This window comes from Rhinolophus ferrumequinum, chromosome 5 (genome assembly GCF_004115265.2).
Source record: "Rhinolophus ferrumequinum isolate MPI-CBG mRhiFer1 chromosome 5, mRhiFer1_v1.p, whole genome shotgun sequence".
NCBI classification, from domain to species: Eukaryota; Metazoa; Chordata; class Mammalia; order Chiroptera; family Rhinolophidae; genus Rhinolophus; species Rhinolophus ferrumequinum.
Window position 1 is genome coordinate 50,840,588 of NC_046288.1, and position 21,641 is coordinate 50,862,228.

The 21,641-nt window shown below is 40.4% G+C and overlaps 1 protein-coding gene across 1 annotated transcript; it reads left to right on the top strand.

The window, feature by feature from the left end:
- Window positions 1-289: 289 nt before the first annotated feature.
- LOC117022100 (all-trans-retinol dehydrogenase [NAD(+)] ADH7-like) lies at window positions 290-19,201 on the top strand. The gene is made up of 6 exons (XM_033105761.1): window positions 290-453; window positions 956-1,040; window positions 1,142-1,358; window positions 5,678-5,813; window positions 8,209-8,347; window positions 18,985-19,201. The coding sequence occupies exons 3-6, from the start codon at window positions 1,215-1,217 to the stop codon at window positions 19,199-19,201; spliced, it is 636 nt and encodes a 211-aa protein (XP_032961652.1). The 5' UTR covers window positions 290-453; window positions 956-1,040; window positions 1,142-1,214.
- Window positions 19,202-21,641: the final 2,440 nt, after the last annotated feature.

The window sequence follows — 21,641 nt, forward strand, 5'->3', positions numbered from 1 at the left end:
GTCCTAGGAGGGCCTGGCTGTAAAAAATCTACTTTTGTGCCAGCCACATGGTAACATCTGCATTCTGGTAGCTTCCAAAGAGCAACAATTTACTCCAGAAAGGCACGAGATTCAAAGTAGGGCCAGAGGTAGTAATATTGTAAATCTCATGATGAGAGGGATCTTGTCTCATGGTTAATGTTAGACTTGGAATCTTCTATGAGTCAACACTATTAGGCAATCATACTAAATAAACAATTATCTTTCCAATAGCGAGTTAAATATCCTTCCAACTCTAACATGACCAGTGTGCTGGTTGGTGCAATATTCTTGTCTTTGAACACAGATTTTAGCCAGAGGAATCTTTTGCTCAGATGACCATGTGATTAAAAAGGAACAATGGTGGCTAAGTTTCCAGTTATTGAGACATGAAGCAACTCAGGTTTTGGAGAGCATCGCATATGGTGAAACCAGGTATGCAGATGTCAAGTCACAAGTTTGAGATATGTAGAGTTTGATTATCCTATCAAAGGAAACAGCATAACTATGAATTATTTGAGAGAGTCTTAACACAATTTAAGAGGATAAAAGGGTACAAGGAGAAGGGACGATGCAGAGCGAAGTTTAATTTTACATTCTTCACCTTTTAAGCAAGCAAACCTATGGTCATAAAATTTGGAATATTTTAAAGAAATTCTTGCATTGACATGGACTCGAATCACATTTGTTTATTTCATATATTTTTTTAAACTTTTATTTTTTTGTGTGTGTTTTTCCAGGACCCATCATCTCCAAGTCAAGTAGTTGTTTCAATCTAGTTGTGGAGGGCACAGCTCACAGTGGCCCATGTGGGGATAGAACCAGCAATCCTGTTGTTAGGAGCTCACACTCTAACCATCTGAGCTAACTGGCCACCCCTTATTTCATATTTTAATGTTAATGACTGACATCTTATATCAGGATGTTTTCCCCCTAGGTGACAAATTCATCACCTCTTTCTACCTCAGTATAGAGAATGCAATGCTTGCTGCAACCCAGATGGAAAACTGAAATAGAAACAAGTAGGTTTGAGTCATTTTTAGTCTACTGCCATTTAAATTGTTTTTAAATCTAACGCTGATTTTTGAATTGACTTAATATGTGTGTTTGATGTGTCAAATAGCATTACTGGTCGTGGAGTACTGGATGAAGGCACTACCAGGTTTACATGCAAGGGCAAACCAGTCTATCACTTCATGGGCACCAGTACTTTTACTGAATACACAGTGGTGGATGAATTTGCCCTTGCTAAGATTGATGCTGCAGCTCCTCCTGAGAAAGTCTGTTTAATTGGATGTGGGTTCTCCACTAGATATGGGGCTGCTATTAAAACTGACAAGGTAAGAAGCAGGACGAGCTAGTTTCCTCTTTTTAAAAAAGAAATTGGGGGACAGCCCGATGGCTAAGGTGGTTGGAGCACCGTGCTCCTAACACCGAGGTTACTGGTTGGATTCCCACATGGGCCAGTGAGCTGCGCCCTTACAGCAGAGATTGTGAACAACAACTCTCCCTGGAGCTGGGCAGCCGGAGGCTGGCAGCGGGGAGGTTGGCGGCTGGGGGAGCACAAGGCTCATAACACCAGCATGGGCCAGGGAGCTGTGTGCTACACAACTAGACTGAGAAACAAAGGCTTGAACTGGAGTGCAGCGGGGAGAGGAGGAAGAAGGGGGAAAAAATTTAATGATTTTTCTTAGAATCCTCAAGATTAAAAAAAAAAATTGAAAATAAATTTCACATGCAGGCTTTTTCCTCACAATGCCAAATCAACTGGAAGAAAAATGAAATTTCAGATTGGAAACTTTATTTCTAAATAAGTGAAAATAAAATGTCTAGATTTAATTTTGTTTCCTCTACATTTCCTTCAGGTTCATTTCTAAATTTTAGGTTCTAGAATTTCGGTCTAAAACTCATCTTTTTTTCTTTCACAAAATAAATATCAATGCTGGTGTGTTAGTTTGCTATGGTTGTCATAGCAAAGTACCATAGACTGGGTTGCTTAATGGGAATTTAATTTTCTCACATTCTGGAGAATAGAAGCCTCGGGTTAAGGTCCTGGCCAAGCGGGTTCCTTCTTAGGGCCTTGAGTGAGGGATCTGTTCCAGGCATCTCTCCTTGGCTGTCTTCTCCCTGTGTCTCTTCACATCGTGTTATATCTATTCCAGTTTTTGTGTCCAAATTCCCCTTTTTTATAAGGACACCAGTGATACTAGCTTAGGACCCATCCTAATGACCTTATTTTAACTCGATTATCTCCAAATAAGATCATATTCTGAGGTAATGGGGTTTAAGACTCCACATATGAATTTGGGGGTGGGGACACATTTCATCTTGACAGGACAGATGCAATGGCCTCCCTTCTGTTGACCTCATTACTCTTCTTGACCATCTCTAGTAATTCTCCATTTACAAGCCAAAGTAATTTTATAAAACATAAAGTGCACTACATTACATTTTTTTTTCACCCAAAATCCTTCAGTAGTTTCCATCCTTGGAACAGTCTCCTCTTTCCCACTATGATCCAGCCACACCTGCCTCTTTTAGGATCCTCAGATCTCAAGCTGTTCCTGCATACAGGCATTTACACATGCTATTCTGAGTGTCTGGAACATTCATTTCTCAGGCCCTTGTGTGGTTGTTTCCTTAACATCGCTCTCAATTTAAAGATCCCCTGCTTGCTCAGAGAAGTTATTGTTCTTCTGTCTACTCCATCTAGGCAGAAATCTCTTCCATTATTCAAGGGAACATGATTGCTTCATTAATAATATATGCCTCCAGTTTCAAAGTCTCATTATATCTTTAGTCTTATTAGACTAGAAGCTCCAATAAGGTATGAAACAAGTCTCCTTTATGCACTATGAAGCTTCCTTATTTAACCTCTAGTAAGCCTTAGACTGTGGTGGCCAGGAAGTGTGATATTTTTAACCATTAAGGAACTGTACAACTAAACAATTCACCCTAGTTCCTAGTCACCCATCTGTAAAGTGATAGTTTCTCCACCCTCCTGTCACCCTGCCTCTGAGTCTTTAGGTGCATCATGGCCCTAGTCTCTGCTAACTTCAGATGTTTCCTCTAGCAGGATAAAAACAAAAACCAAAAACAACAACAATAACAACAAACCAACCACTTCTCTCCCTTTCCCAACCTTCCTGTTCTAGGAAATGGGAGCTGGGAATTAATATCTATAGTAAATTACCCATATCATTATTGTGGAAGAAAAGTGTTACATACAGGTCTTTTAAAAATATTTTATTAATTTAAAATATCATAAAGTTCTACTGTTTGCTATTGTTTTTCTTCATTGTTCTGACCCCCTTCGTGTTCTTTAATAAAAATCTGTTTCACCATTCCAAAGGTCTTCAGCACTGGCCCTTGATCAGCTCCTGGGAGATAACTTTTGAATCTTTGGCATTTCCTGCCTGATATGAGTGTCTCTGTAAACCTGAGAACTTGTGCTATGTCAGATCATTTATGCTAACAATGTGGTTTATGGTGGATGCCTAGTTTTGAATGCCTGGAGCTTTGAGCCATCAGCTTAACTGCTGGTGGTGCTGGGGTCTGAGTAGTTGAGGTCAGCCATGTGAGTTCCGTATGTGTAGGTTCCCCAGTAGAAACCCTGGACACCAAGACTTGAGTGAATGTCCCTGGTTGACATACATGTGCTGTTACACATTGTTCCTGGGAGAATTAAGTTCTGTCCATGAGACACCACTGGGAGAAGACAACCGGAAGTTTGCTCCTGGAGAAATTTAAAATATACCTTGTAGGTGAAGTTAACAGGACTTGCTGCTAGATTGCATATAAGGTGATGGAGAGGGAAGATCAAAGATGAAGAAAATTGGAGTGGCCATAAACATTATCTGAGGGGCTGGGGGTATGAAAAACTAAGAATTCAGTTTTTATACATATTCAGCTTGAGCTACCTTTGAGACATCCAAATGGAAATGTCAGATAGGGAGTTGGATACAAGACGACTTTCTACAGGTCACCCCTGGTTCCACTTGTGCTGTCTTTGGCCTGGGAGGATTTGGCCTTTCAGTCATTATGAAATCAGCTGGTGCAGCCAGGATCATTGGAATTGACCTCAACAAAAACAAATTTGAGAAGGCCATGGCTGTAGGAGCCACCGAGTGCATCAGCCCCAAGGACTTTACCAAGCCCATCAGTGAGATGCTGTCAGAAATGACAGGCAACAATGTGGGCTACTGTTTTGAAGTTATTGGGCGTCTTGACACGATGGTAAGAGCCAAGATTAGGGGAGCCACACGATCCCAAACCTATTTGATGGCACAGGGTAAAACTCATTCTCCATAGCTTAATTAAACCAACTATGGAAATACCCGTTAGGCAAAAACTGGTAACCTCAAAGAAATTGTGCGTAAAAAGTCAAAAGCTAATGATCAGGTTTGCGTGACCAAAGTGAAGTATCACATGACATCACACCACTCTCATATGACCAGAGTGCAAAGTAGTCAACCATCTAAACAAGTTTTTGGGTTCTCTTCTTTGTGTATGTGGATTTCTTGGCAAAGGTAATTCCATCTCTTATACCTTAGCAAGCCAAACAGCACAAAATGACTCCCTGAGGAGAGATGAGGAGATCCGTGTGGAAAAGGGACTATTCCAAATTTGGCATTCTCTTCCCCCAAATCCATGATATATCCAACTTCTCACTCTTGACACCCGAGCTTTGTTTTCTCTCACCAGAATTTCCTTAGACTAGGTGCCTTCAGCTTTCTCAAACATGCCTCCATTGTGGCAGCCAGCAGCACCAGACCTCCATGGAGATCTGAGAAACAGGTCCCGAGCTCGGGGGTAAGAAAGCCCCACGTGGACTAGGGTCAGGAGACTTGGAAGTATGGGACACAGTCAACCATGGTCATGTAGAATAGTAGATTCAATTCACTTTAATAGTTTTGGTAATTTATGAAAAATTAGTCTTCAATTTACCGTTGTTGTCATCCTCCTTTCTTAGTGCCAGGAAGAATTATTCTACACAAACAAATAGCATTCTAGGTTGTATGTTTGTAAGCCAGTGTGCAATATTGGATATATTTTTATGGTCTGTTAATTTCCAGATGATACATTGATAAATGATCAATGAAAAATGCCAACATTTATTGCTACAATCTAGCAACTATTCAAAAACTATTAATGAAACAATGGATGGGTGAATGACCAGAAAATGTGAGGTTAGCCTCAGAGATAACCTATAAAAAAAAGAGACTACTGTATCTTTAATTTTAGTATTTTAGTTAATTTTCAAGCTAAACTTACAAAAAAAACTAGCTTAATTGATTTAGTATAGTTAATTCAATTTAATTTAGTTCAAGTGACCTTCGTAAGCTTATCTTTTCAGATATTAATTTGAAAGTATCACAGGAATTTCCCCCTGCATTTTGATCCATGGCACACTGAAAATGCCATGAACACTTACTATAGTAATTTCTGTTTGCTGCCTAAAGGGCTAAGGTATCAAAGAGTTAAACTCAGACAAGAGTTGTGTTGAAAATTTTTAAATACAAGCAGAAAACAAAAGGACTAATTTAGTGTCATGAATTAGAAATGTCAACTATTGGAGCTCTGATAGTATGTAGGGCATTTATAAGCCCAAGAAATATTATGAGACCTAAACAAATAGTCACCTTCATTTTAAACTCAGGTTGATGCCCTCGCATCCTGCCATATGAACTATGGGACCAGCGTGGTGGTTGGCACGCCTCCATCCGCCGATATGCTCACCTACAATCCTATGCTACTCTTCACTGGACGCATGTGGAAGGGATGCATTTTTGGAGGTAAGGAAGGCAAAGCCCAGGGCTGCTGGCTTTAACTCTGTTGCTTTGACAAGTAAGAGAAGCCTATCGTCTCATACATCCCTTACGGGTCTTTCTTCCAAGGATGGGTATGAAGAGATCTAACATGAGACTGAGCGCAGTGACACAAAAGATGATTGCCCACTCCTCACCTTTATTTAGGGTCAATAACTGTGGGCACATGTTTAATATCAGCATTTGCAACTCAAGTTCCTCCAACGCCTGACTGAGAGGCATAAGCAGTATCTCTGTGGGGATGATTTTATGCTGATTTAATCCATTCTCAATATACGCAAGAACGAAAAATAGAATTTATTCAACTCACAATAGCATCAGCAGAAGAGTTCTGGACCCAAAGCCAAAATAAACGAACAAAAAGGGATTGTTGCATTTTATAGGGACAACTGAGACTCACACCAGAATAACTGACGTAGACGATGGTCAATTCTCAGTCCTGGTCTTATGTGAAGTATCAGCAGGATTTGATACAGCTGGTGGCTCCCTTTTTGTCAAACACTGTCTTCACTTGCCTTCTTGATTTTACTTTGTTGTTTGTTGTTCTTGTTCTGTTTCTTCTTGTCTTATGTCAGCGGTCACTCCTTCCAGGAATGTGCTGCATCCTCTGCATCCTGAGACCCCCAACTTTGTTATGTCCTAGGGCTCAGTCCTCAGACGTGCTCTTCGTTTCCATGCACTTCCCATGTAATCCCCTCTGGTCGCATGGCTTTAAATACACCCTGTTTATAACCCTTAAATTTATATCTTCAGCTTAGACGCCCACCTCAGCTACATACTCATATATCCAATTGTCTACCTGACATCTCCACTTGAATATTTATAGACACGCAAACTTAACCTGCCCTAAACCACTCCTGATTGCACCACTTGCACCCTAACGCTCCATCTACTCCTCCCACCATCTTTCCATCTCAGTAATGATGGCTCCATCATTCCTGTCGATCAGGCCCCAAACCTTGGATTACCCCCTCTCTCTCACACGACGCATATTGTAGCAAATCCTACAATATGTTGGCTCTGTCTTCAAGGTACACCCAGGATCTGACCACTTCTCACCAGCACCGTCACTTCTCCAAGCCACCATCATCTCCTAACGGTAGTATAGGAACTTCTTAAGTGGCCTCCCTGCTCTTCACCTTCCCCCATATACAACACTGCCCACAGAGCAGCCAGAGTGAGACTGTTAAAATGGAAGTCAGGTCCGGTCAGGTCCTTCTGAAAACCCTCTAATGGCTTCCTTTCGCACTCGGAAGAAAATCGCAAAACATGCAATGGCAGAAGTCCCCATGTGATCCGGCCCTCTGACCCTAGTTACTGCTCTTCTGTTTCTCTCCACCCCAGCCACGCTGGCCTCGCTGGTCTCACTTGCAAACACTCCACCTCAATGCCGTTGCTTTTACTCATCCCTCTCTGTAAAATATTCTTTCCCAAGATTCCTGGCTAGTTCCTTTGTTTTTGCCGAAATGTCACCTTCTCTGGCAGGCCTCGCCCTGAGCTTTACAAAATAGTTTCCCTGCCCCTCTCCCCAACTGTCCCCTGGCTCTGCCTATCGCCCTGAGTCTGCTTTACTTTTTCTCCCTTGTAATGTCACTGGGTGATGTGCTCTGCATTTGCTTGTTTAGTGTCAGTTTCTCGGCACTAAAATGAGAGGATGCTCATGCTTCCTGAGAGCAGGGAGTTCCTCTGTTTTGCCTCTGCTACGTTCCCAGCCTCTTACATGGTGCCTGGTACTGGTGTATACCCAATAGATATTTGCTGAATAACTGAATTTTATTTCTAATATTCCCAAGTAATCCTCTCACATCACATGAGTATTCTAAGGGAGGAGGCTCAGCTTATATCTCTTATTGTTTGTTCCTCAGTTCAATCTTACTTCCTCTAAGGAGCCTGCTCTAAAGAACTGTATTTGGATCCAACCGCCTCTTGCTCTTGTGCCCCAGATAATGTTGTGGAAAGAGAACAAGCTTTGGCCTTGCATGGAGCATTGCCTGTGTCATGGGTGACCTTGACAAGCGCTGTAGCAGCAGAGTGCTGAGTGCGCTCAGGAGAGATTGGCAGGAAAGGAAGTGAAACTGGAAAGAGTAAATTGGAGATGATTTTTTCTGCAAAGAAGTTATTCTGTAAAAGGAACAGAGATACGGGGCAACTCAACGGAGATGTGGGGGGCAAAAAATGTTTTTGTAGGGTTTTTTGTTTTTGTTTTGCCTTTGCTTCTTAAAGTGGGAGAAATATAGCTTATTTGTGTGCTGTTGAGAATAGTCCCATACGGGGCAAAGATAAAAATGCAGGGAGAGAAGGAGCAAATATAATATAAAGATCATTAAATGAAATCTGAAAAGAAATATATGCTTATTTACAGGTTGGAGAAGCAGAGATGATGTTCCAAAGCTAGTGACTGATTTCCTGGCAAAGAAATTTGACCTGGACCCGTTGATCACCCATGTTTTACCTTTTAGAAATATCCAAGAAGGATTTGAACTGCTCTATTCAGGGCAAAGGTACCTGTTTTGTGTTTTTTTTTTTTTTTTTTATGGTGATGTTGTCTCCTCCCCACAGGTTACTTTTAAAATTTAATATTTATAAATGCACCACCCACATCTTCCATATTTTATTTCTGATTCTTTAACCTAGTAAGCTTGAAATAGCTGATTTGTTTTTCATAGACGTAATATATCATTGTCTTACAGTAAGCAACTGTTATAAATCCTTTGTGCTTTGGTTCTCTACACAGGATTGATTTCATTTTGGCTGTTTTTATGTCATCTTCTAGTTTTTGTGGGTTTGATTTTTTGCTTTTGTTCTTAAGATGGGAGAATAGTTTATTTGTGTGCTATTGAGCATAGTCCCATATGGGGAACAGGTAAAAATACAGGAGACAGAAGGAACAAATACAGTAAAATATAAAATGTACTTAGTAAAGTCTAAAGAGAAAATATGTACTTATTACATGTTGGAAGAGCAGAGATGATGTTCCAAAAATAGTGACGAATTATCTGGGAAGAAAATTTGACCTGGAGCAGTTGATAACACTCATTTTATCTTAAAAAAAAAAAAAAAAAAAAAAAAAAAAAGATAACACCTGTTTTATCTTAAAAAAAAAATCAATGAAAGATTTGAACTGCTGTATTCAGGACAAAGGTATGTTTTTTATGTTGATCTTATCTCTTCCCCACAGGTTATTTGTAAAAGTTAATATTTATAAATACAGCCATCTGTTTCATATTTTATTTGTTATTATAGTCATGTATTGCTTAACAATGGGGATATGTTCTGAGAAATGCATCGTTAGGCAATGTTGTTGTGCAAACATCGTAGAGTGCACTTATGCAAACCTAGATAGTATAACCTAGTTCGCACCCAGGATGTATGATCTAGCCTATTGCTCCTAGGCTGCAAACCTCTACAGCATGTTACTTTACTGGATACTGTAGGCAATTATTACACAATGGCAAGTATTTGTGTATCTAAACATGGGAAAGGTACAGTAAAACTATAATATAAAAGATAAAAAATGGTACACCGGTACAGGGCACTTACCATGAATGGAACTGATAGGACTGGAAGTTGCTCAGGGCGTCAGTGAATGAGGGTGAGTAAATACGAAGGCCTAGGACATAACTGTCCACTGCTGTAGACTTATAAACACTGTCCCATAAGCCCTCTGCCTGCTTCCTTCTGACAAGGTAGAACATCGAAGCTGTCAGTGCTGCTTTATGAACAAGGGTGTGGGCTGGATTGATTGGAAATATTGAGGAGAAGCTGTATAAGGTGTTGATCACTATAACAGTGATTGTCAAGAAGGAGTGAACGGTGGCCTGAGAATCAGTAGGAATAAGAAATCAAGATGGAGAGGGAAAGGAACATGGGATTGTCATGGCAATGTGGTTTTGGCTATTGCATGTTGGAGAAGTGGTCCGATTAAGGAACTCTGTTATTTGACGGGGAGAAGGTATAAAACTGAGGACTCAATATTTTGACTTTGGAAATTTGTTTTTGGTTCCATTGACCCTGTCTGGCACAAAGGGATCTCTCTGGCATTAAATTGATGGAAGAAATAAAACTTATCTATGGTTTACATGATTGCAACCTGAAAATATTTCCAAAGTACAGAGACAGGCTGGATCCATACTACCACAGAAAGCTTTTACTAAAATGACAGTGACACTTACTACTTCTTAAGGTACCTCCTGTGGTCCTGTGTCTTTGTGCAGGATCTTAGCTCCTCAACAAAGCACGTACAGCCATGTTCTCTTGCAGACCATGTGGGAGGGCTGTAGCGCCCTCTGAATATGTGGTACTGGGGGGACAGGCTCCTCTGTGCTGAAACAGGCTAGTGGCTGACTGGGGTGTAATCTGTGCACTGAAAATTGAGGTGCTGGGGGTGAGAGGGAATCTATTGCTAAGCCTCACATATATTGATCCTGTCAGAGAAAAAAAATTCCTCCTGAACCACATATCTTTCTATTTCTCACAGGAAATTCAGCTTCATTAGAATCTTAGGGGACCACTGTCACAGATGTGGTCCCTCATTGACTGAAACCTCATTATACAGCACATGACTAGCAAGACTGATATGGCTGATTACTTCTTCTTCATAGACTTAGTATATCATTGTCTTGTATTAACCAGTTTTTAAAACTCCTCTGGGCTTTGGTTTTCTACACTGGATTGATTTCATCTTGGCTATTCTTTATTTCATCATAACTTCTTTAAGTAATACCACAAAAGTTCCTCATTTTAGAGTCTTATAAGTGCTTTTCCACATGTGCTTTCTTCTGATTCTTGCAGGCCAGGCATTATTATTTTTACCATTTCAAGTTGCACAAACTAAGATTGTGAGACACAAAAAGATAACTTGCCAGGCTTTGTAGGGGCAGCACTGGAATGTGAATTCAGTGCAAAGCTGAGCTCTTTTCACCACGCCCCGAACTCCTCTGACGGAGCTGTAGGCTCCAGGCAAACATGGCCATTCTTGTCACTATTCTCGTTGCTGCTGAGGGTTAGGAAAAGTAGAGGTAGAGTATGAAGACTGCACAGCAATGTCAACTTCAATGCTGGCCCATGGATGTCTGGAACAGCATCAGAAAGCCTGGTGGAAGACAAAATGAGGTTTCACTCACTATGTGTCAAGGATTTAGGTTTCATTAGCAAAAGGACCTAACTGTGTATTAACCTGACATCCAAATTCCCACAAAATTTTCCCCTGAGTGCTATTTCAATGTTGTCTCTTGTCTCTACATCTGGTCTAGACTACTGGGTCATTGTATTATGACCATACATTCAAACTCTTTTTAAACGAGAAAACAATGGGTTAAACTGTCAGAACCCCCCTACACCTTCACCTAATTAAGCAGAACTAATAATTTAATATGGTCAGTTTGAAACATAGTTACTTACTAATTATTGTCCAAAGAAACATAAATTCTGCCCTCAGGAATTTTCTTCCAAATATCACCTTAATGCAGTGACTTCCAAACTGATCTTTATAAACCTAAGCTCTTCAATTTCCATCAACTTCCTGCATAGGTCCATTTGCGTGATTTGTCCCAAATAATTCTTCCATCAGTACATCTTCTCTCAGCGAATAATGCATGGATTCTGCTTTTATAGACTAGAAACCAGAGCGTCACGTTTGACTTCACTCTTGCCCACCACATGCAAACTGATGCTGAGTCCCGACGACACGGCCTCCAGTGTCTCCGCCAGTTTGCCTCCACCTCATTGCCCTTGAGCGTCACCTGGTTCAGTCCGATCGTCTCCCCTGGACACGTTAACACAGTAGTGTGGGAACAGACCTCCCGCCTTCTGCATTTTACCCTAGGAGTCAGGCCTTCACTACACTGCAAAAACTCAAGTTGCCCCAAGCGTCAATGCCTTAGCATGGTTTTGAAAGACTTCCTATTCATTTATTAATGTATCTAGTCATTCCACAGCTAAGAACTTAGCACCCACTCTACTGCAGTCTCCGTGCCAGGCTCTGGGGATAAAGGGAGGGTGCAGGTCTCACCTACTTCTACAGTCTCCTAGGCCCCCAGAAGCCTAAGCACCCTGGATGACACTCTCCGTGCACACCTTCCTAGCCTTATTCATGCTTTCCCTTCAGCCAGAAAATTCCTTCCCCCTTGTCAACCTGTTGCAACTATGCTGAGACTTCAAGAATCAGCTGTGATACCCCTATCAAAGACCCCAAAGAAAGTAAATGAATTGGTGAGGACCTCAGGTCCAGAAGGATTTCCAACAGCAGAATGTACCTAAGTCTCCCGTAACAGATAGGAAGGATAATTGCTTAAACTGTTCTTGTTTGGAATGTACGGACAGAAATCAGTAAAACGATCATGTTTATCTTTCAGCATTCGAACTGTCCTGACGTTTTGAGATTCTCAGTGACAGGAGGTCGTGTTGTGTGATGGTGACTTGGAGCTTCCCTTTTCACACTCACGTCTGCTGAGATCCTGGATCTATTTCATAAATATAAGCAGAAGTAGAAGATATGGTGAAGATACCTAATCTTTATGAAATAAATACTTAGAGTCATATGAACACCTGGGAATTAGCAGGGGTCTTGGGTCAACAGTATTATAATTTTAAATATACATTTTCTAAGGTTGTACTGATATATTTTATCATTACATAAAAAATATGTACTTGGAATTTTATGTTAGAATAGTGTTTTTAAAAATATGAGTTTTAACCAGCTGCCACCACTTAGAGCAGGTTTAGAATGTAAAGATATGATATATGTATTTCCTAAAGTAATATTCATTTTACTGAATATTATAACTTCAGTAAATTGAATTGAGGATGGTCTTGAACATGTTGTAAACATTCTTTTTTGGATTCAATTGCAAATATTTTTATAAATCACTAGTTAATAGATTAACTTGAATTAGGTTTTGAAATTAGGTTTTGAAATTTGCATGTACACGTTGATTAGACGAGGAAAGAAATGAGGAAATTCAAGGGCACATTTCAATGATTAACTTTAAAAATCATCATTATGTAACTAGGTTAACCTGAGTATACTATCTGGGTGCATGAGACTATTTGCTAGCCTATATTAATATTTCAGTAAATGTGCCTTTTATAATACTACTTCAGTATCAAAGGACAGCTAGAATGACATTACAATATATATCCTAATGTTCACTTCAGAAAAGTAGAATTGTTAGACCCTAAGTCCCTGTTTACTTAGCAATCACTCCATTTAACAAAAAAATGTTAATTTGGTACAATTCCACGGGCATTACTATCTTTACATCTATCTATGTATAATATATTAAACATTCTTAATAAAGTTTAAATATTTTACAGTAGGTTTTTGTAGTGATATATTTTGTTTTAAGAGGGAGATTCATTTGGTTTTTGATAATTTATTGGCTATGGATAAAATATTAAAGCCACTGAAAAACACATGGAATACTTTATAAAAACATAAGAAAAACAGGTAAGTTGAGCACAGCAGAAAATGAGGGTTTCACTACAAGAATATAATGCAGCTTGGACAGCTCTGGCTTGGTAGATTGCAAAATAGCCAGGTAACTTTGAGACACTTTTGCACAATGAATATTTCCCAATAAAAAGTAGCTGGAACCCAAGGGATGAAAGATTTTCCTTTTACCAGTTTGTTGATCTAGGTTTAATCTAGGTTTGTGGGGAAAAAAGGTGAAATTCCTGAAAAGTATATGGAATTCCTTTGTGAAGTACTTTCAAATATCAGCTAAGTTTAGTTATGGCAATACTCAAAGCACTTATAAATAGTCACAGTTCATAAAAATGTATAATAGTACATGTACATATAAATGCACAATATATATGTACAATCACCACCTAAGAATTATTTGGAGACATTTTCCTCATCCATTCACAATGTCTATACTTAGATCCCTAGGACCTAATTAATAATAATAATAAAAAAAAATAGACCCACAGAAGCATTTTTAACCAGAAAGATATGTAAGACAAATTAATGTTTATGTTTTTTATCTCATATTTTACAAAACATTTTAAATAAGCATATCTAAAGTTATATACAAATATGGATACATCAAAATAAATAAATCTAAGGAATAAACATGTATATTCTCAGATCACAGTTTTGAAATGAACTCCACTTTTTGCATAGAGCTTCCTATAAACTCTATTTTTATAAATGTTACATATGTCACAATTTTATATACTTAATATTTATTATGAAGCTTCGTGGAATCATTTCTCAGTTCAGAGCTTGTCACGGCCAAATAGTGAGCAGAAGACCTTTTGCCATTTTACCGGGAAACGTGCCAATGAACAGTTTTTCGAATCATCTGAAAACGCTGATTCCAAGGAGAGATCAGAACATGGATAGTTTTTGTGTAGTTTTCATTTCTAGTCAATGAAGCCAGGAAGCAATGTCAGACTAAGTTCTTGGATGTTAAATCAAAGGATAAATGAGCAAGAAAGAGCTAGAGGAATATTAAACGAGATAACCCAGCTTCTTGTTTAAAAAATAACCTAGAATTTCATCACTTAAATGATGCTTGAAGGGTATTCATTCATTTGGCATTTTCCCCCCATTTCAACCTTGTACCAAACACTGAATCAGGTAAACACGTAGCTCACAGTGGTCAATGAAACAGATATGGTCTCTGCCCTTATAGAGCATATGGTGTGTGGCAAGAGGTCAATTATAAGAAAGTGATAAACCTATAAATATATCACTTAAATTTGCAATGTGTTAAATAGGGCAGGGACCAGGGTGAGCTGGAGCAGGCCTCGAGAAGAGAGGGGCCAAATCCTCCCAGTTGAAGGAACCAAGTGCCCAGAGGCTGGTATTTTGAAGAAGCTGACCTCCTCTTACTGGGAATTGTAATAAGGGCAGCATAGCTGGCTTTTGCCTCAAAATGTTAATCAAATTGTTCAAGTTCATGAAGCTGAAAATGCTACATCCTTATGAACATGTATATGATTAATTTATCTCAAAAGTCAGCTTCCTCACACACGTATCCAGGAAAGAACAGGCTTTAGCTGTTACCAAGATTGATATGAAATGATTTTTACTTAGAGGAAGAAAAAGGACGTATAGCACTTTCCCAGGAATGCCCTTGCCCCGATGACATCAGCTCCAGGCAGCAAACATTCTTTCTACCAGCATTCCCTTTCTCATTTCTCACTCCTCTTTATAACTAAGATTTTTTATATTCTTCTGTAATAATTAGCTAACTGAGGCCTCATAAACTAGCTTATAGTATTTATCATCTTCATGCACATATATTTGTCCCTCTTTTTGTTTCTCACTTCCTCACACAGTTGAATTCCCTTCACGAAGGAAAGTGAAAATCCCTGGTACCCAAAGCAGGTCCCAGGAGTTCTTTCCAACACTCTCTGACATTACCAGTTGCCCACGGGCTGCAGAGAAGTGGCTGATGCCTTCCCCGAGAGTTGAAGCCATTCTACCGGTAAAGTTTCAGGAGATTGGGTCTGTGCTCCAAGTTCTTTCTTAAAACAGTACAACGTAGGACATAGTGTGCCCAGTGGACACTATGCAAATCCTCTTGGCTGATTGCGTGATTGAATTAGCGGATTATACTCAGACACCAAAGTGGCAAGACCCAGGACACTCATACCCTGAAAAGCTGGTAACTTATAAACTTTAAAAGCAAATGTGTTGTGGGGTAACACTAAACTTTTACAACCTGATGTCTCCAATGTAGAAAGATTATCTAAAATTCAGAACTTGAATATCTTGTAATTTTTCTCTTAAAAAAAGACACGTGTAACTCTCTGTATCAATTCCAATAAACGTGTTACTTAATGATTTCAAAAAAAAAGGAGGATTATATATTTCTGGCTGTGTCAGGATTCCGGCATGCAAAATACATCATCATAGTAGCCAACGAATCAAATGAGGCAGCGAGACATGATGTTCTTAGCAACTGCTCTTTCTGGTTGTCAAACATTTCATTTCAAATTTGTGTTTATTTTCCTCTACTGCGAGTGAACGACTCTCACTTAAAATTCGAGTCAACATTTTAATTAAAAATAATGTTTACTTGAATTTGCAATTACACATTTGGAAAAAACTGTTTTAAACTGCGAGCATTTTGTAACTTTCAATGCAAGTTTTGGCAAAGAATCATATGCTTACAGAACAATCTGACACACCCCAAATGTAGTACTATTCATTCAGCAAAGCCATTTGCAAAACAAATATTTCTACAAAATTAAAAAACCAAACATAAAATGTAAATACTGTACTCTGACTGTGGATTATAACATCAGTCAAAAGCCTGATGTAGTAGCTTGATTCGGCCCTCCTGGGGTTGTGCCGAAACTCTCAGCACCTGTTTCCTGATGTCCCACCTAGCTCTAACTTCCAAAGGCTCACATTAGAAAGAAGCCTCTTGAGATACTCATAAACTTGGTTTGTCTTTACTTTGGGAAAGGAGATTGTGGAGTGCCTCCCTAGCAATAAAAGCTGCTAAAACATTTACAATTTACTTTTGCACAATAGAGGACCCATGCTAATGCTTTCATTCTGGCAAATAAAAATCATGGAAATAGACTCTCCCCAGAAAGCCACCAAGGTTCTGGGAAGCACTTGGCTGAATTCATGAGAAACTCTCAAGATAGTCAGCTTGACCAAAGACTAACTCAGAAAAAGAGAGAGAGGACTGACTGTGTTCTAGGACCTTCGCCCTGGCACTATCAGGGGGCCCTATTTCATACCTACCTGCTTCTAGGATGCGTGATATGGCAGAAGTGAAACGGAATTAGGGCTGTTGTCCATCTCAAACACAAAAAATTATAACATTTGTCATTTTTTTAAAAAGCTAACTTCCCCATATTCTGAGGTTTACCTTATTTAAAGGATGGGAAGTCTCACATCTTTCCTCCAGTTGCTTTATTAAATGACTAAACCATGGGAAATAGCTCATGTTATCCAAATTATTTACTCTAATTGTAGTAAATGCAAATTGAAGAAACTGGGCTACTCCCCTACCCTGGAGGTCTATTGCAGAGGCTCAATAACGCCCGGCCTCCACACTGAGGGCTTTCATAGAAAAGGTCAGCCATGGTCCTTTGATGGCGGTACATTAGGCAATGTTTGTGGGACTAGTAAGAGTCCCTAAAGGGGAAACACCTAATCATTGCCTGACATCTCCCCACCTCACTTAGGAGACCTCTAACATGAGGACTCTCTACCTTTACCCAAGAATAGTTTTTCATTTTCAAAATGTACACAGTGGAAATCCCCGAGAGTCCGTGCCGTACTAGTTTGCCCTAAGAATTGCTTGGCATTTGGCCCTTACCCTTATAGATTAACGCCCAACTAGGGGAATAACCACCTGGATGTGCCATGGGTAACTCAAGCTAACATGACCAAAATAAAACCCTTCATTTTCTTCAAAGTTGATTTCCTTCCTCGCTTCTCCACTTTAGTTTGTGGCAGCACCATCCACTCAAACTGGAAAGCTGAGCATCATGTTGGACTCCTCCCTCTGCACCAGTCCCCACATCCGGTAAAATCATAAAGAGCGCTTGGTTTTACCACCGAAATATGAATCAATCATTTCCCTCTCCCTCTTGCCTGCTAGGATGTTCTCCCTGGTGTGTTCCCTCATCTCCTGTCTAAATTCCAGCAATAACCATGGACCACATGTCTCAGCATAGAATGGCTTTGGATTGACCTATCCTAATCCTCCAAGCACAGCTAGGGGAATGCCCAAATTGAGAACTCTCTGTTTCTGTTCTTGAAATACAAAAATATTTTAGAGCCAAGGAGGAAGTGCCACAGACCTTCCTGTACCCCATTCTCTCACTTCAGGCCTGAGAGCAGGATATCTCACGATCCCAGGGTGGATAGGATGTGTAGGGTGGAGAGGGGTTGAATGCCCTGTGCACTCTGGACCAGCTCTGCTTGGGCTTCTGCTCATGTGGGAGTGGGAGGATGAGGCCAGCTCCTGAAAGGATGGATTAAGTCCAAGCACAGGTGACTCTGGGCCAGGGCTCAGGTCTCACTGAGGCAGTCTCCTCATTCCCATTGGATCAGGAACTCTTTCTTAATGTTGCCTTTCCTTGAAGAAGAAGGGGATTTATCTACTGACTTATTCCCCCTAAAAACCAAGACAGAGGATTGCGGGTCTAAATACCATGGACTTAAGTCCGTTATCTTTCACTAGAGGCAAGCTCAGTAAGACTTTGGGAATCACAATATTCTTAGAGTTAGATTTACTGCATTTGTAAAGTTAAGTTGACTTCAGTACTCACCAAACTCATAGTCTGTGTGACTGACTTAATTTTCCTTATTTTTGGAAAATTGTCAGTAGTGAAAGAGAAGTTTTGCTATCCTATTATCTTCCTCCGAGTACTCACAAGAGAACTTTGGGAAATTCCATGTACCCTGCTCTTGTCCGATTCCCCTCAGACTTATTTTCCCCACTGTCCCCATGTGAGGCATCTTGACGGTTAATCTGACCACGTTGCTCCTTTACTAAAAAGTCATTCAAGGGCTGCATTTGGCCTCCAGGATATGAACACGAATCAAAGGCCCTTTGTGACCAGCTAGCTGACGTCCCACGGCCCCCTGAACCCCGCATCCCACTCAAACTTAAATGCTTGAATACCCTGGTACCCACTATGCTTGGGTTTCTTTTGCTTCTTGGATTTCTCTTGCTATTCATCTTCCTAGAATATTCTTCCATCATGTCCTCTTGTCCTAGCAAACATCCGCTCATCCTTTCGGTTTCAGTTTAGCCTTTACTCCCCTAAATGTCTCCTCGGAGCTCAGTGCCTCTCTGCTCTCTCAGTAACCTGGGTATGATTCTCACTGTGTGCACCACGTTATATTGTAGTGCTCTGCTGATGTGCTTTGTCCTGCATCAGTCTATTCATCTATATCCAACTGCTGGCAGAGAGCCCACAAGAATAGACGCCCAATAGTGTTTCTGAAATAAATGCATACGTGAAAGGTTCTTGATACCATGAGGGTTGGTTTCTTCTGCAGGACTGAGAAAGGGGCTGCAGGTGGCAGAATCTAGCTAGGCCGAAAGTTAGGAGTGAGTTCATATTTAGACAGGAGGAGAATCAGAAGTAACTGGTTCCTTTCCCATGTGCCTCGGGACATTTTCCAGCTACTTTGTTTGTTTCTCTTTTCCAGTATAGTTGAGGAAAATGGAAAAGCAGATGAAAAATTTGTGTTTGATGGAAGCACCAAATCCTGCAATGCTGGACCAGCTGTGCAACTTACAAATACCATATCCTCCCACTTTAGTTGTTCACAGCCCAGAACTGCTTTAGGAACTAGAAAAAAGGCATGGAAAATGGTCTGTTACTCAGCATGTAAATCATCTTCCAGCTTACAAACAATTTCATAGACTGAGTGATTATTGGATAGAGTGTATATATCCCCCCGGTGACTCCAAGTCTTCCTTTTATACTTTATTTACATTTAATCGTTTATAATTCCATTGAATTGAGCTCATTCTCCCATGTTAAGTTCTACCACCCCCCATACAATTCGTAGCCTATAATCGGTTCTAAATAAATAAAAGTAGTTTGAAGTAGTGATTTACTATAGTGATTCCTAAGTGTTTGCGTCGGTGATTACTATAATTTTCATTTTATATTTTTGACTTTGTTCCTTCTGTTGGTGGACTTCTAACCCAGTAAGCCAAAACCTAGAATTCTCATCACAGTGCTGCTCACCGTGAATAGTCACTGTTTACTGACTTATCTGGTGAACGTCTTGACGGCAGGACCCATACAGACAGGATCCTAGCAGAAAACAGTCGACTCAATCAAATTAGAGTTTAACTGAAGAAAGATGAATAAGGGTTTATTTCAGAGGTGTAGGTAGGGTTAGTCACTCCAACAAGGAGTGAGGAAGTATCAAAGGTCTCGCTACAGTGGGAAACTGTAATCGCCCTGTGACCTGAAGGACAGGGCAGAGGAGAATGACCAGAATCGAGCAGGAGCTGGAGCCACAGCAGAGGGGCTGCCCGACAGGAGCAATGGCCACAGGCAGAAGAAATGGCCAAACCAGGGTGGACAATGAGGAAGACAGGGAACAAACACCCCAACCTCTCTCTGCTGCCCTCTGATCTCCTCCTGGGGACTTCCTTAATCCACCCAGCCTGAGGGAGACCTAGTGTCCCAGCTGTCGGGATCACCCCTGAGGGCCCAGAATGAATCTGAAGGGCAGGCAGAGCATCACAAGCACAGGACACATGCTCCAGTTTTTGCTCCAAAACCAACAAAGTGCTTGTGACTTAGGTCCCAACAATATTAGTAACTACACGGCTCCTTGGAAGTATTTAGAGACAAACGAGGCTAATGCAAACGCGACGGAGAATTGCCGGGAATTTATTCACCAAACAAAGACTGGTTGACCTGACCATTGGCCTCCTTTCTGTTGCTAGTGTTTCTTGAATGATTCACAGCCATTCCGCCGTCATTATTATAACCCCTCCTGGAATTCAGGTTTTGAGCTCATTGGTCTGCCAAGCATAATTTTAAAGCAATTATCGTGAATCAATACCACACATTGTCACTTAGTTTCTGACCATCACAAAATATGTAGGGTTACCACACTGACTTGGTGCAGCCCGACCAAAAGAAAAGCAATGTGACGTTTCAGTTAGCCTCTGCAGCCTTGTCGGGAAGAAGACACATGCTATTTAGTAGGCCGACTAGCTCTTTGCTCCTGTCACTCCTTTCTCAAAGCCTCAGGACCCTATAATATTGAGAACAAATGGAGTAAGTCTTGACATTTGATAAACTAATGTTCTGGAGAAGAATTAAAGCCACCATGAATTTTGCAGTTCACTTTGTGACCACCATCTCCCCTTTTATAATACGAATGTATTATGTCTTTACATATGAATTTATTTTTTCAAATGTATAAAATAAGGCACTGTTTAAAATGAGATTTGTGTCTTGAAGAGGGACCATCCTGGGACGTGAAGATCGGCCTTCTCTATAATGCTAACCCGCCAATTTCTGAGACACACTTGGCTCTCAAAACGGCATTTAGCTGCACAGCTTCTCACATCAGCTCAACACTGGTTTTGTAGCTGGATCTGTCTTCTCATTTCACATAGTTTCTTTCTCTGAAAAATGGGCATAAAAATCTTGCTCTTTGAAAACCAAGGTTGAAATTTTATGTATAAATTATGTTACTACTTTGAGTATCAGCTTCAGGATAACTCTTTAATATAAGATACTTTTCTGATTTTGAGAAGGTGTAAAAACCACATTCAGTTCTCACAGTTCTATAGCTATTATAGGTTCAATGTTAGTAACACGTTACATTTATAGTCGTTTAGATCCAATATTGACTGTTTCCTCTCCTGAACTCGCATCCACAATTCAAGTTGAGGCCTAATCAACGGCATATTTCCATCACTCATCATTAATCAATGATTAACAATGATTAACTAATCAACTTTTAGTGGTTGATCCTGGGTATGATTAGCACAGCTTCAAAGTTCAGAAATACGGTAGAAATCACCAGGACAAACTTTGTTCAGATCTAACAAGCATTCCCAAAGGGAGGATTGAAGCCTGCAGTCAGAGGTCCTTTGAAAGAAGGGCCTTCCCTGCCGGCTGGGTCCCTAAGCAAGATGTGGGACTTAAGGAAACCTTGTGGTCAGCTTCCTTACAACTGTGCAGAACGGAATTCATGGTAAAGTGGAAGGAGTACTCCGGAAGTAGCTACAGTGTTGTGAATTGTCACAGCACTGGTCTCAGGGCAGCCAAAGGGGTCCCTTTGCCTTGGTCACAGTGGAAGAACAATATGTGCTCATTGTACGTGGA

What these genes read in the sequence shown, in the direction of transcription:
- LOC117022100 (XM_033105761.1), top strand. Translation starts at nt 1,215, where the DNA reads ATGGGCACCAGTACTTTTACTGAATACACAGTGGTGGATGAATTTGCC. An exon ending in CTGCTATTAAAACTGACAAG is followed by an intron (nt 1,359 to 5,677) that starts GTAAGAAGCAGG and finishes TTTTAAACTCAG; the next exon opens with GTTGATGCCCTCGCATCCTG. An exon ending in CTGCTCTATTCAGGGCAAAG is followed by an intron (nt 8,348 to 18,984) that starts GTACCTGTTTTG and finishes TCTCTTTTCCAG; the next exon opens with TATAGTTGAGGAAAATGGAA.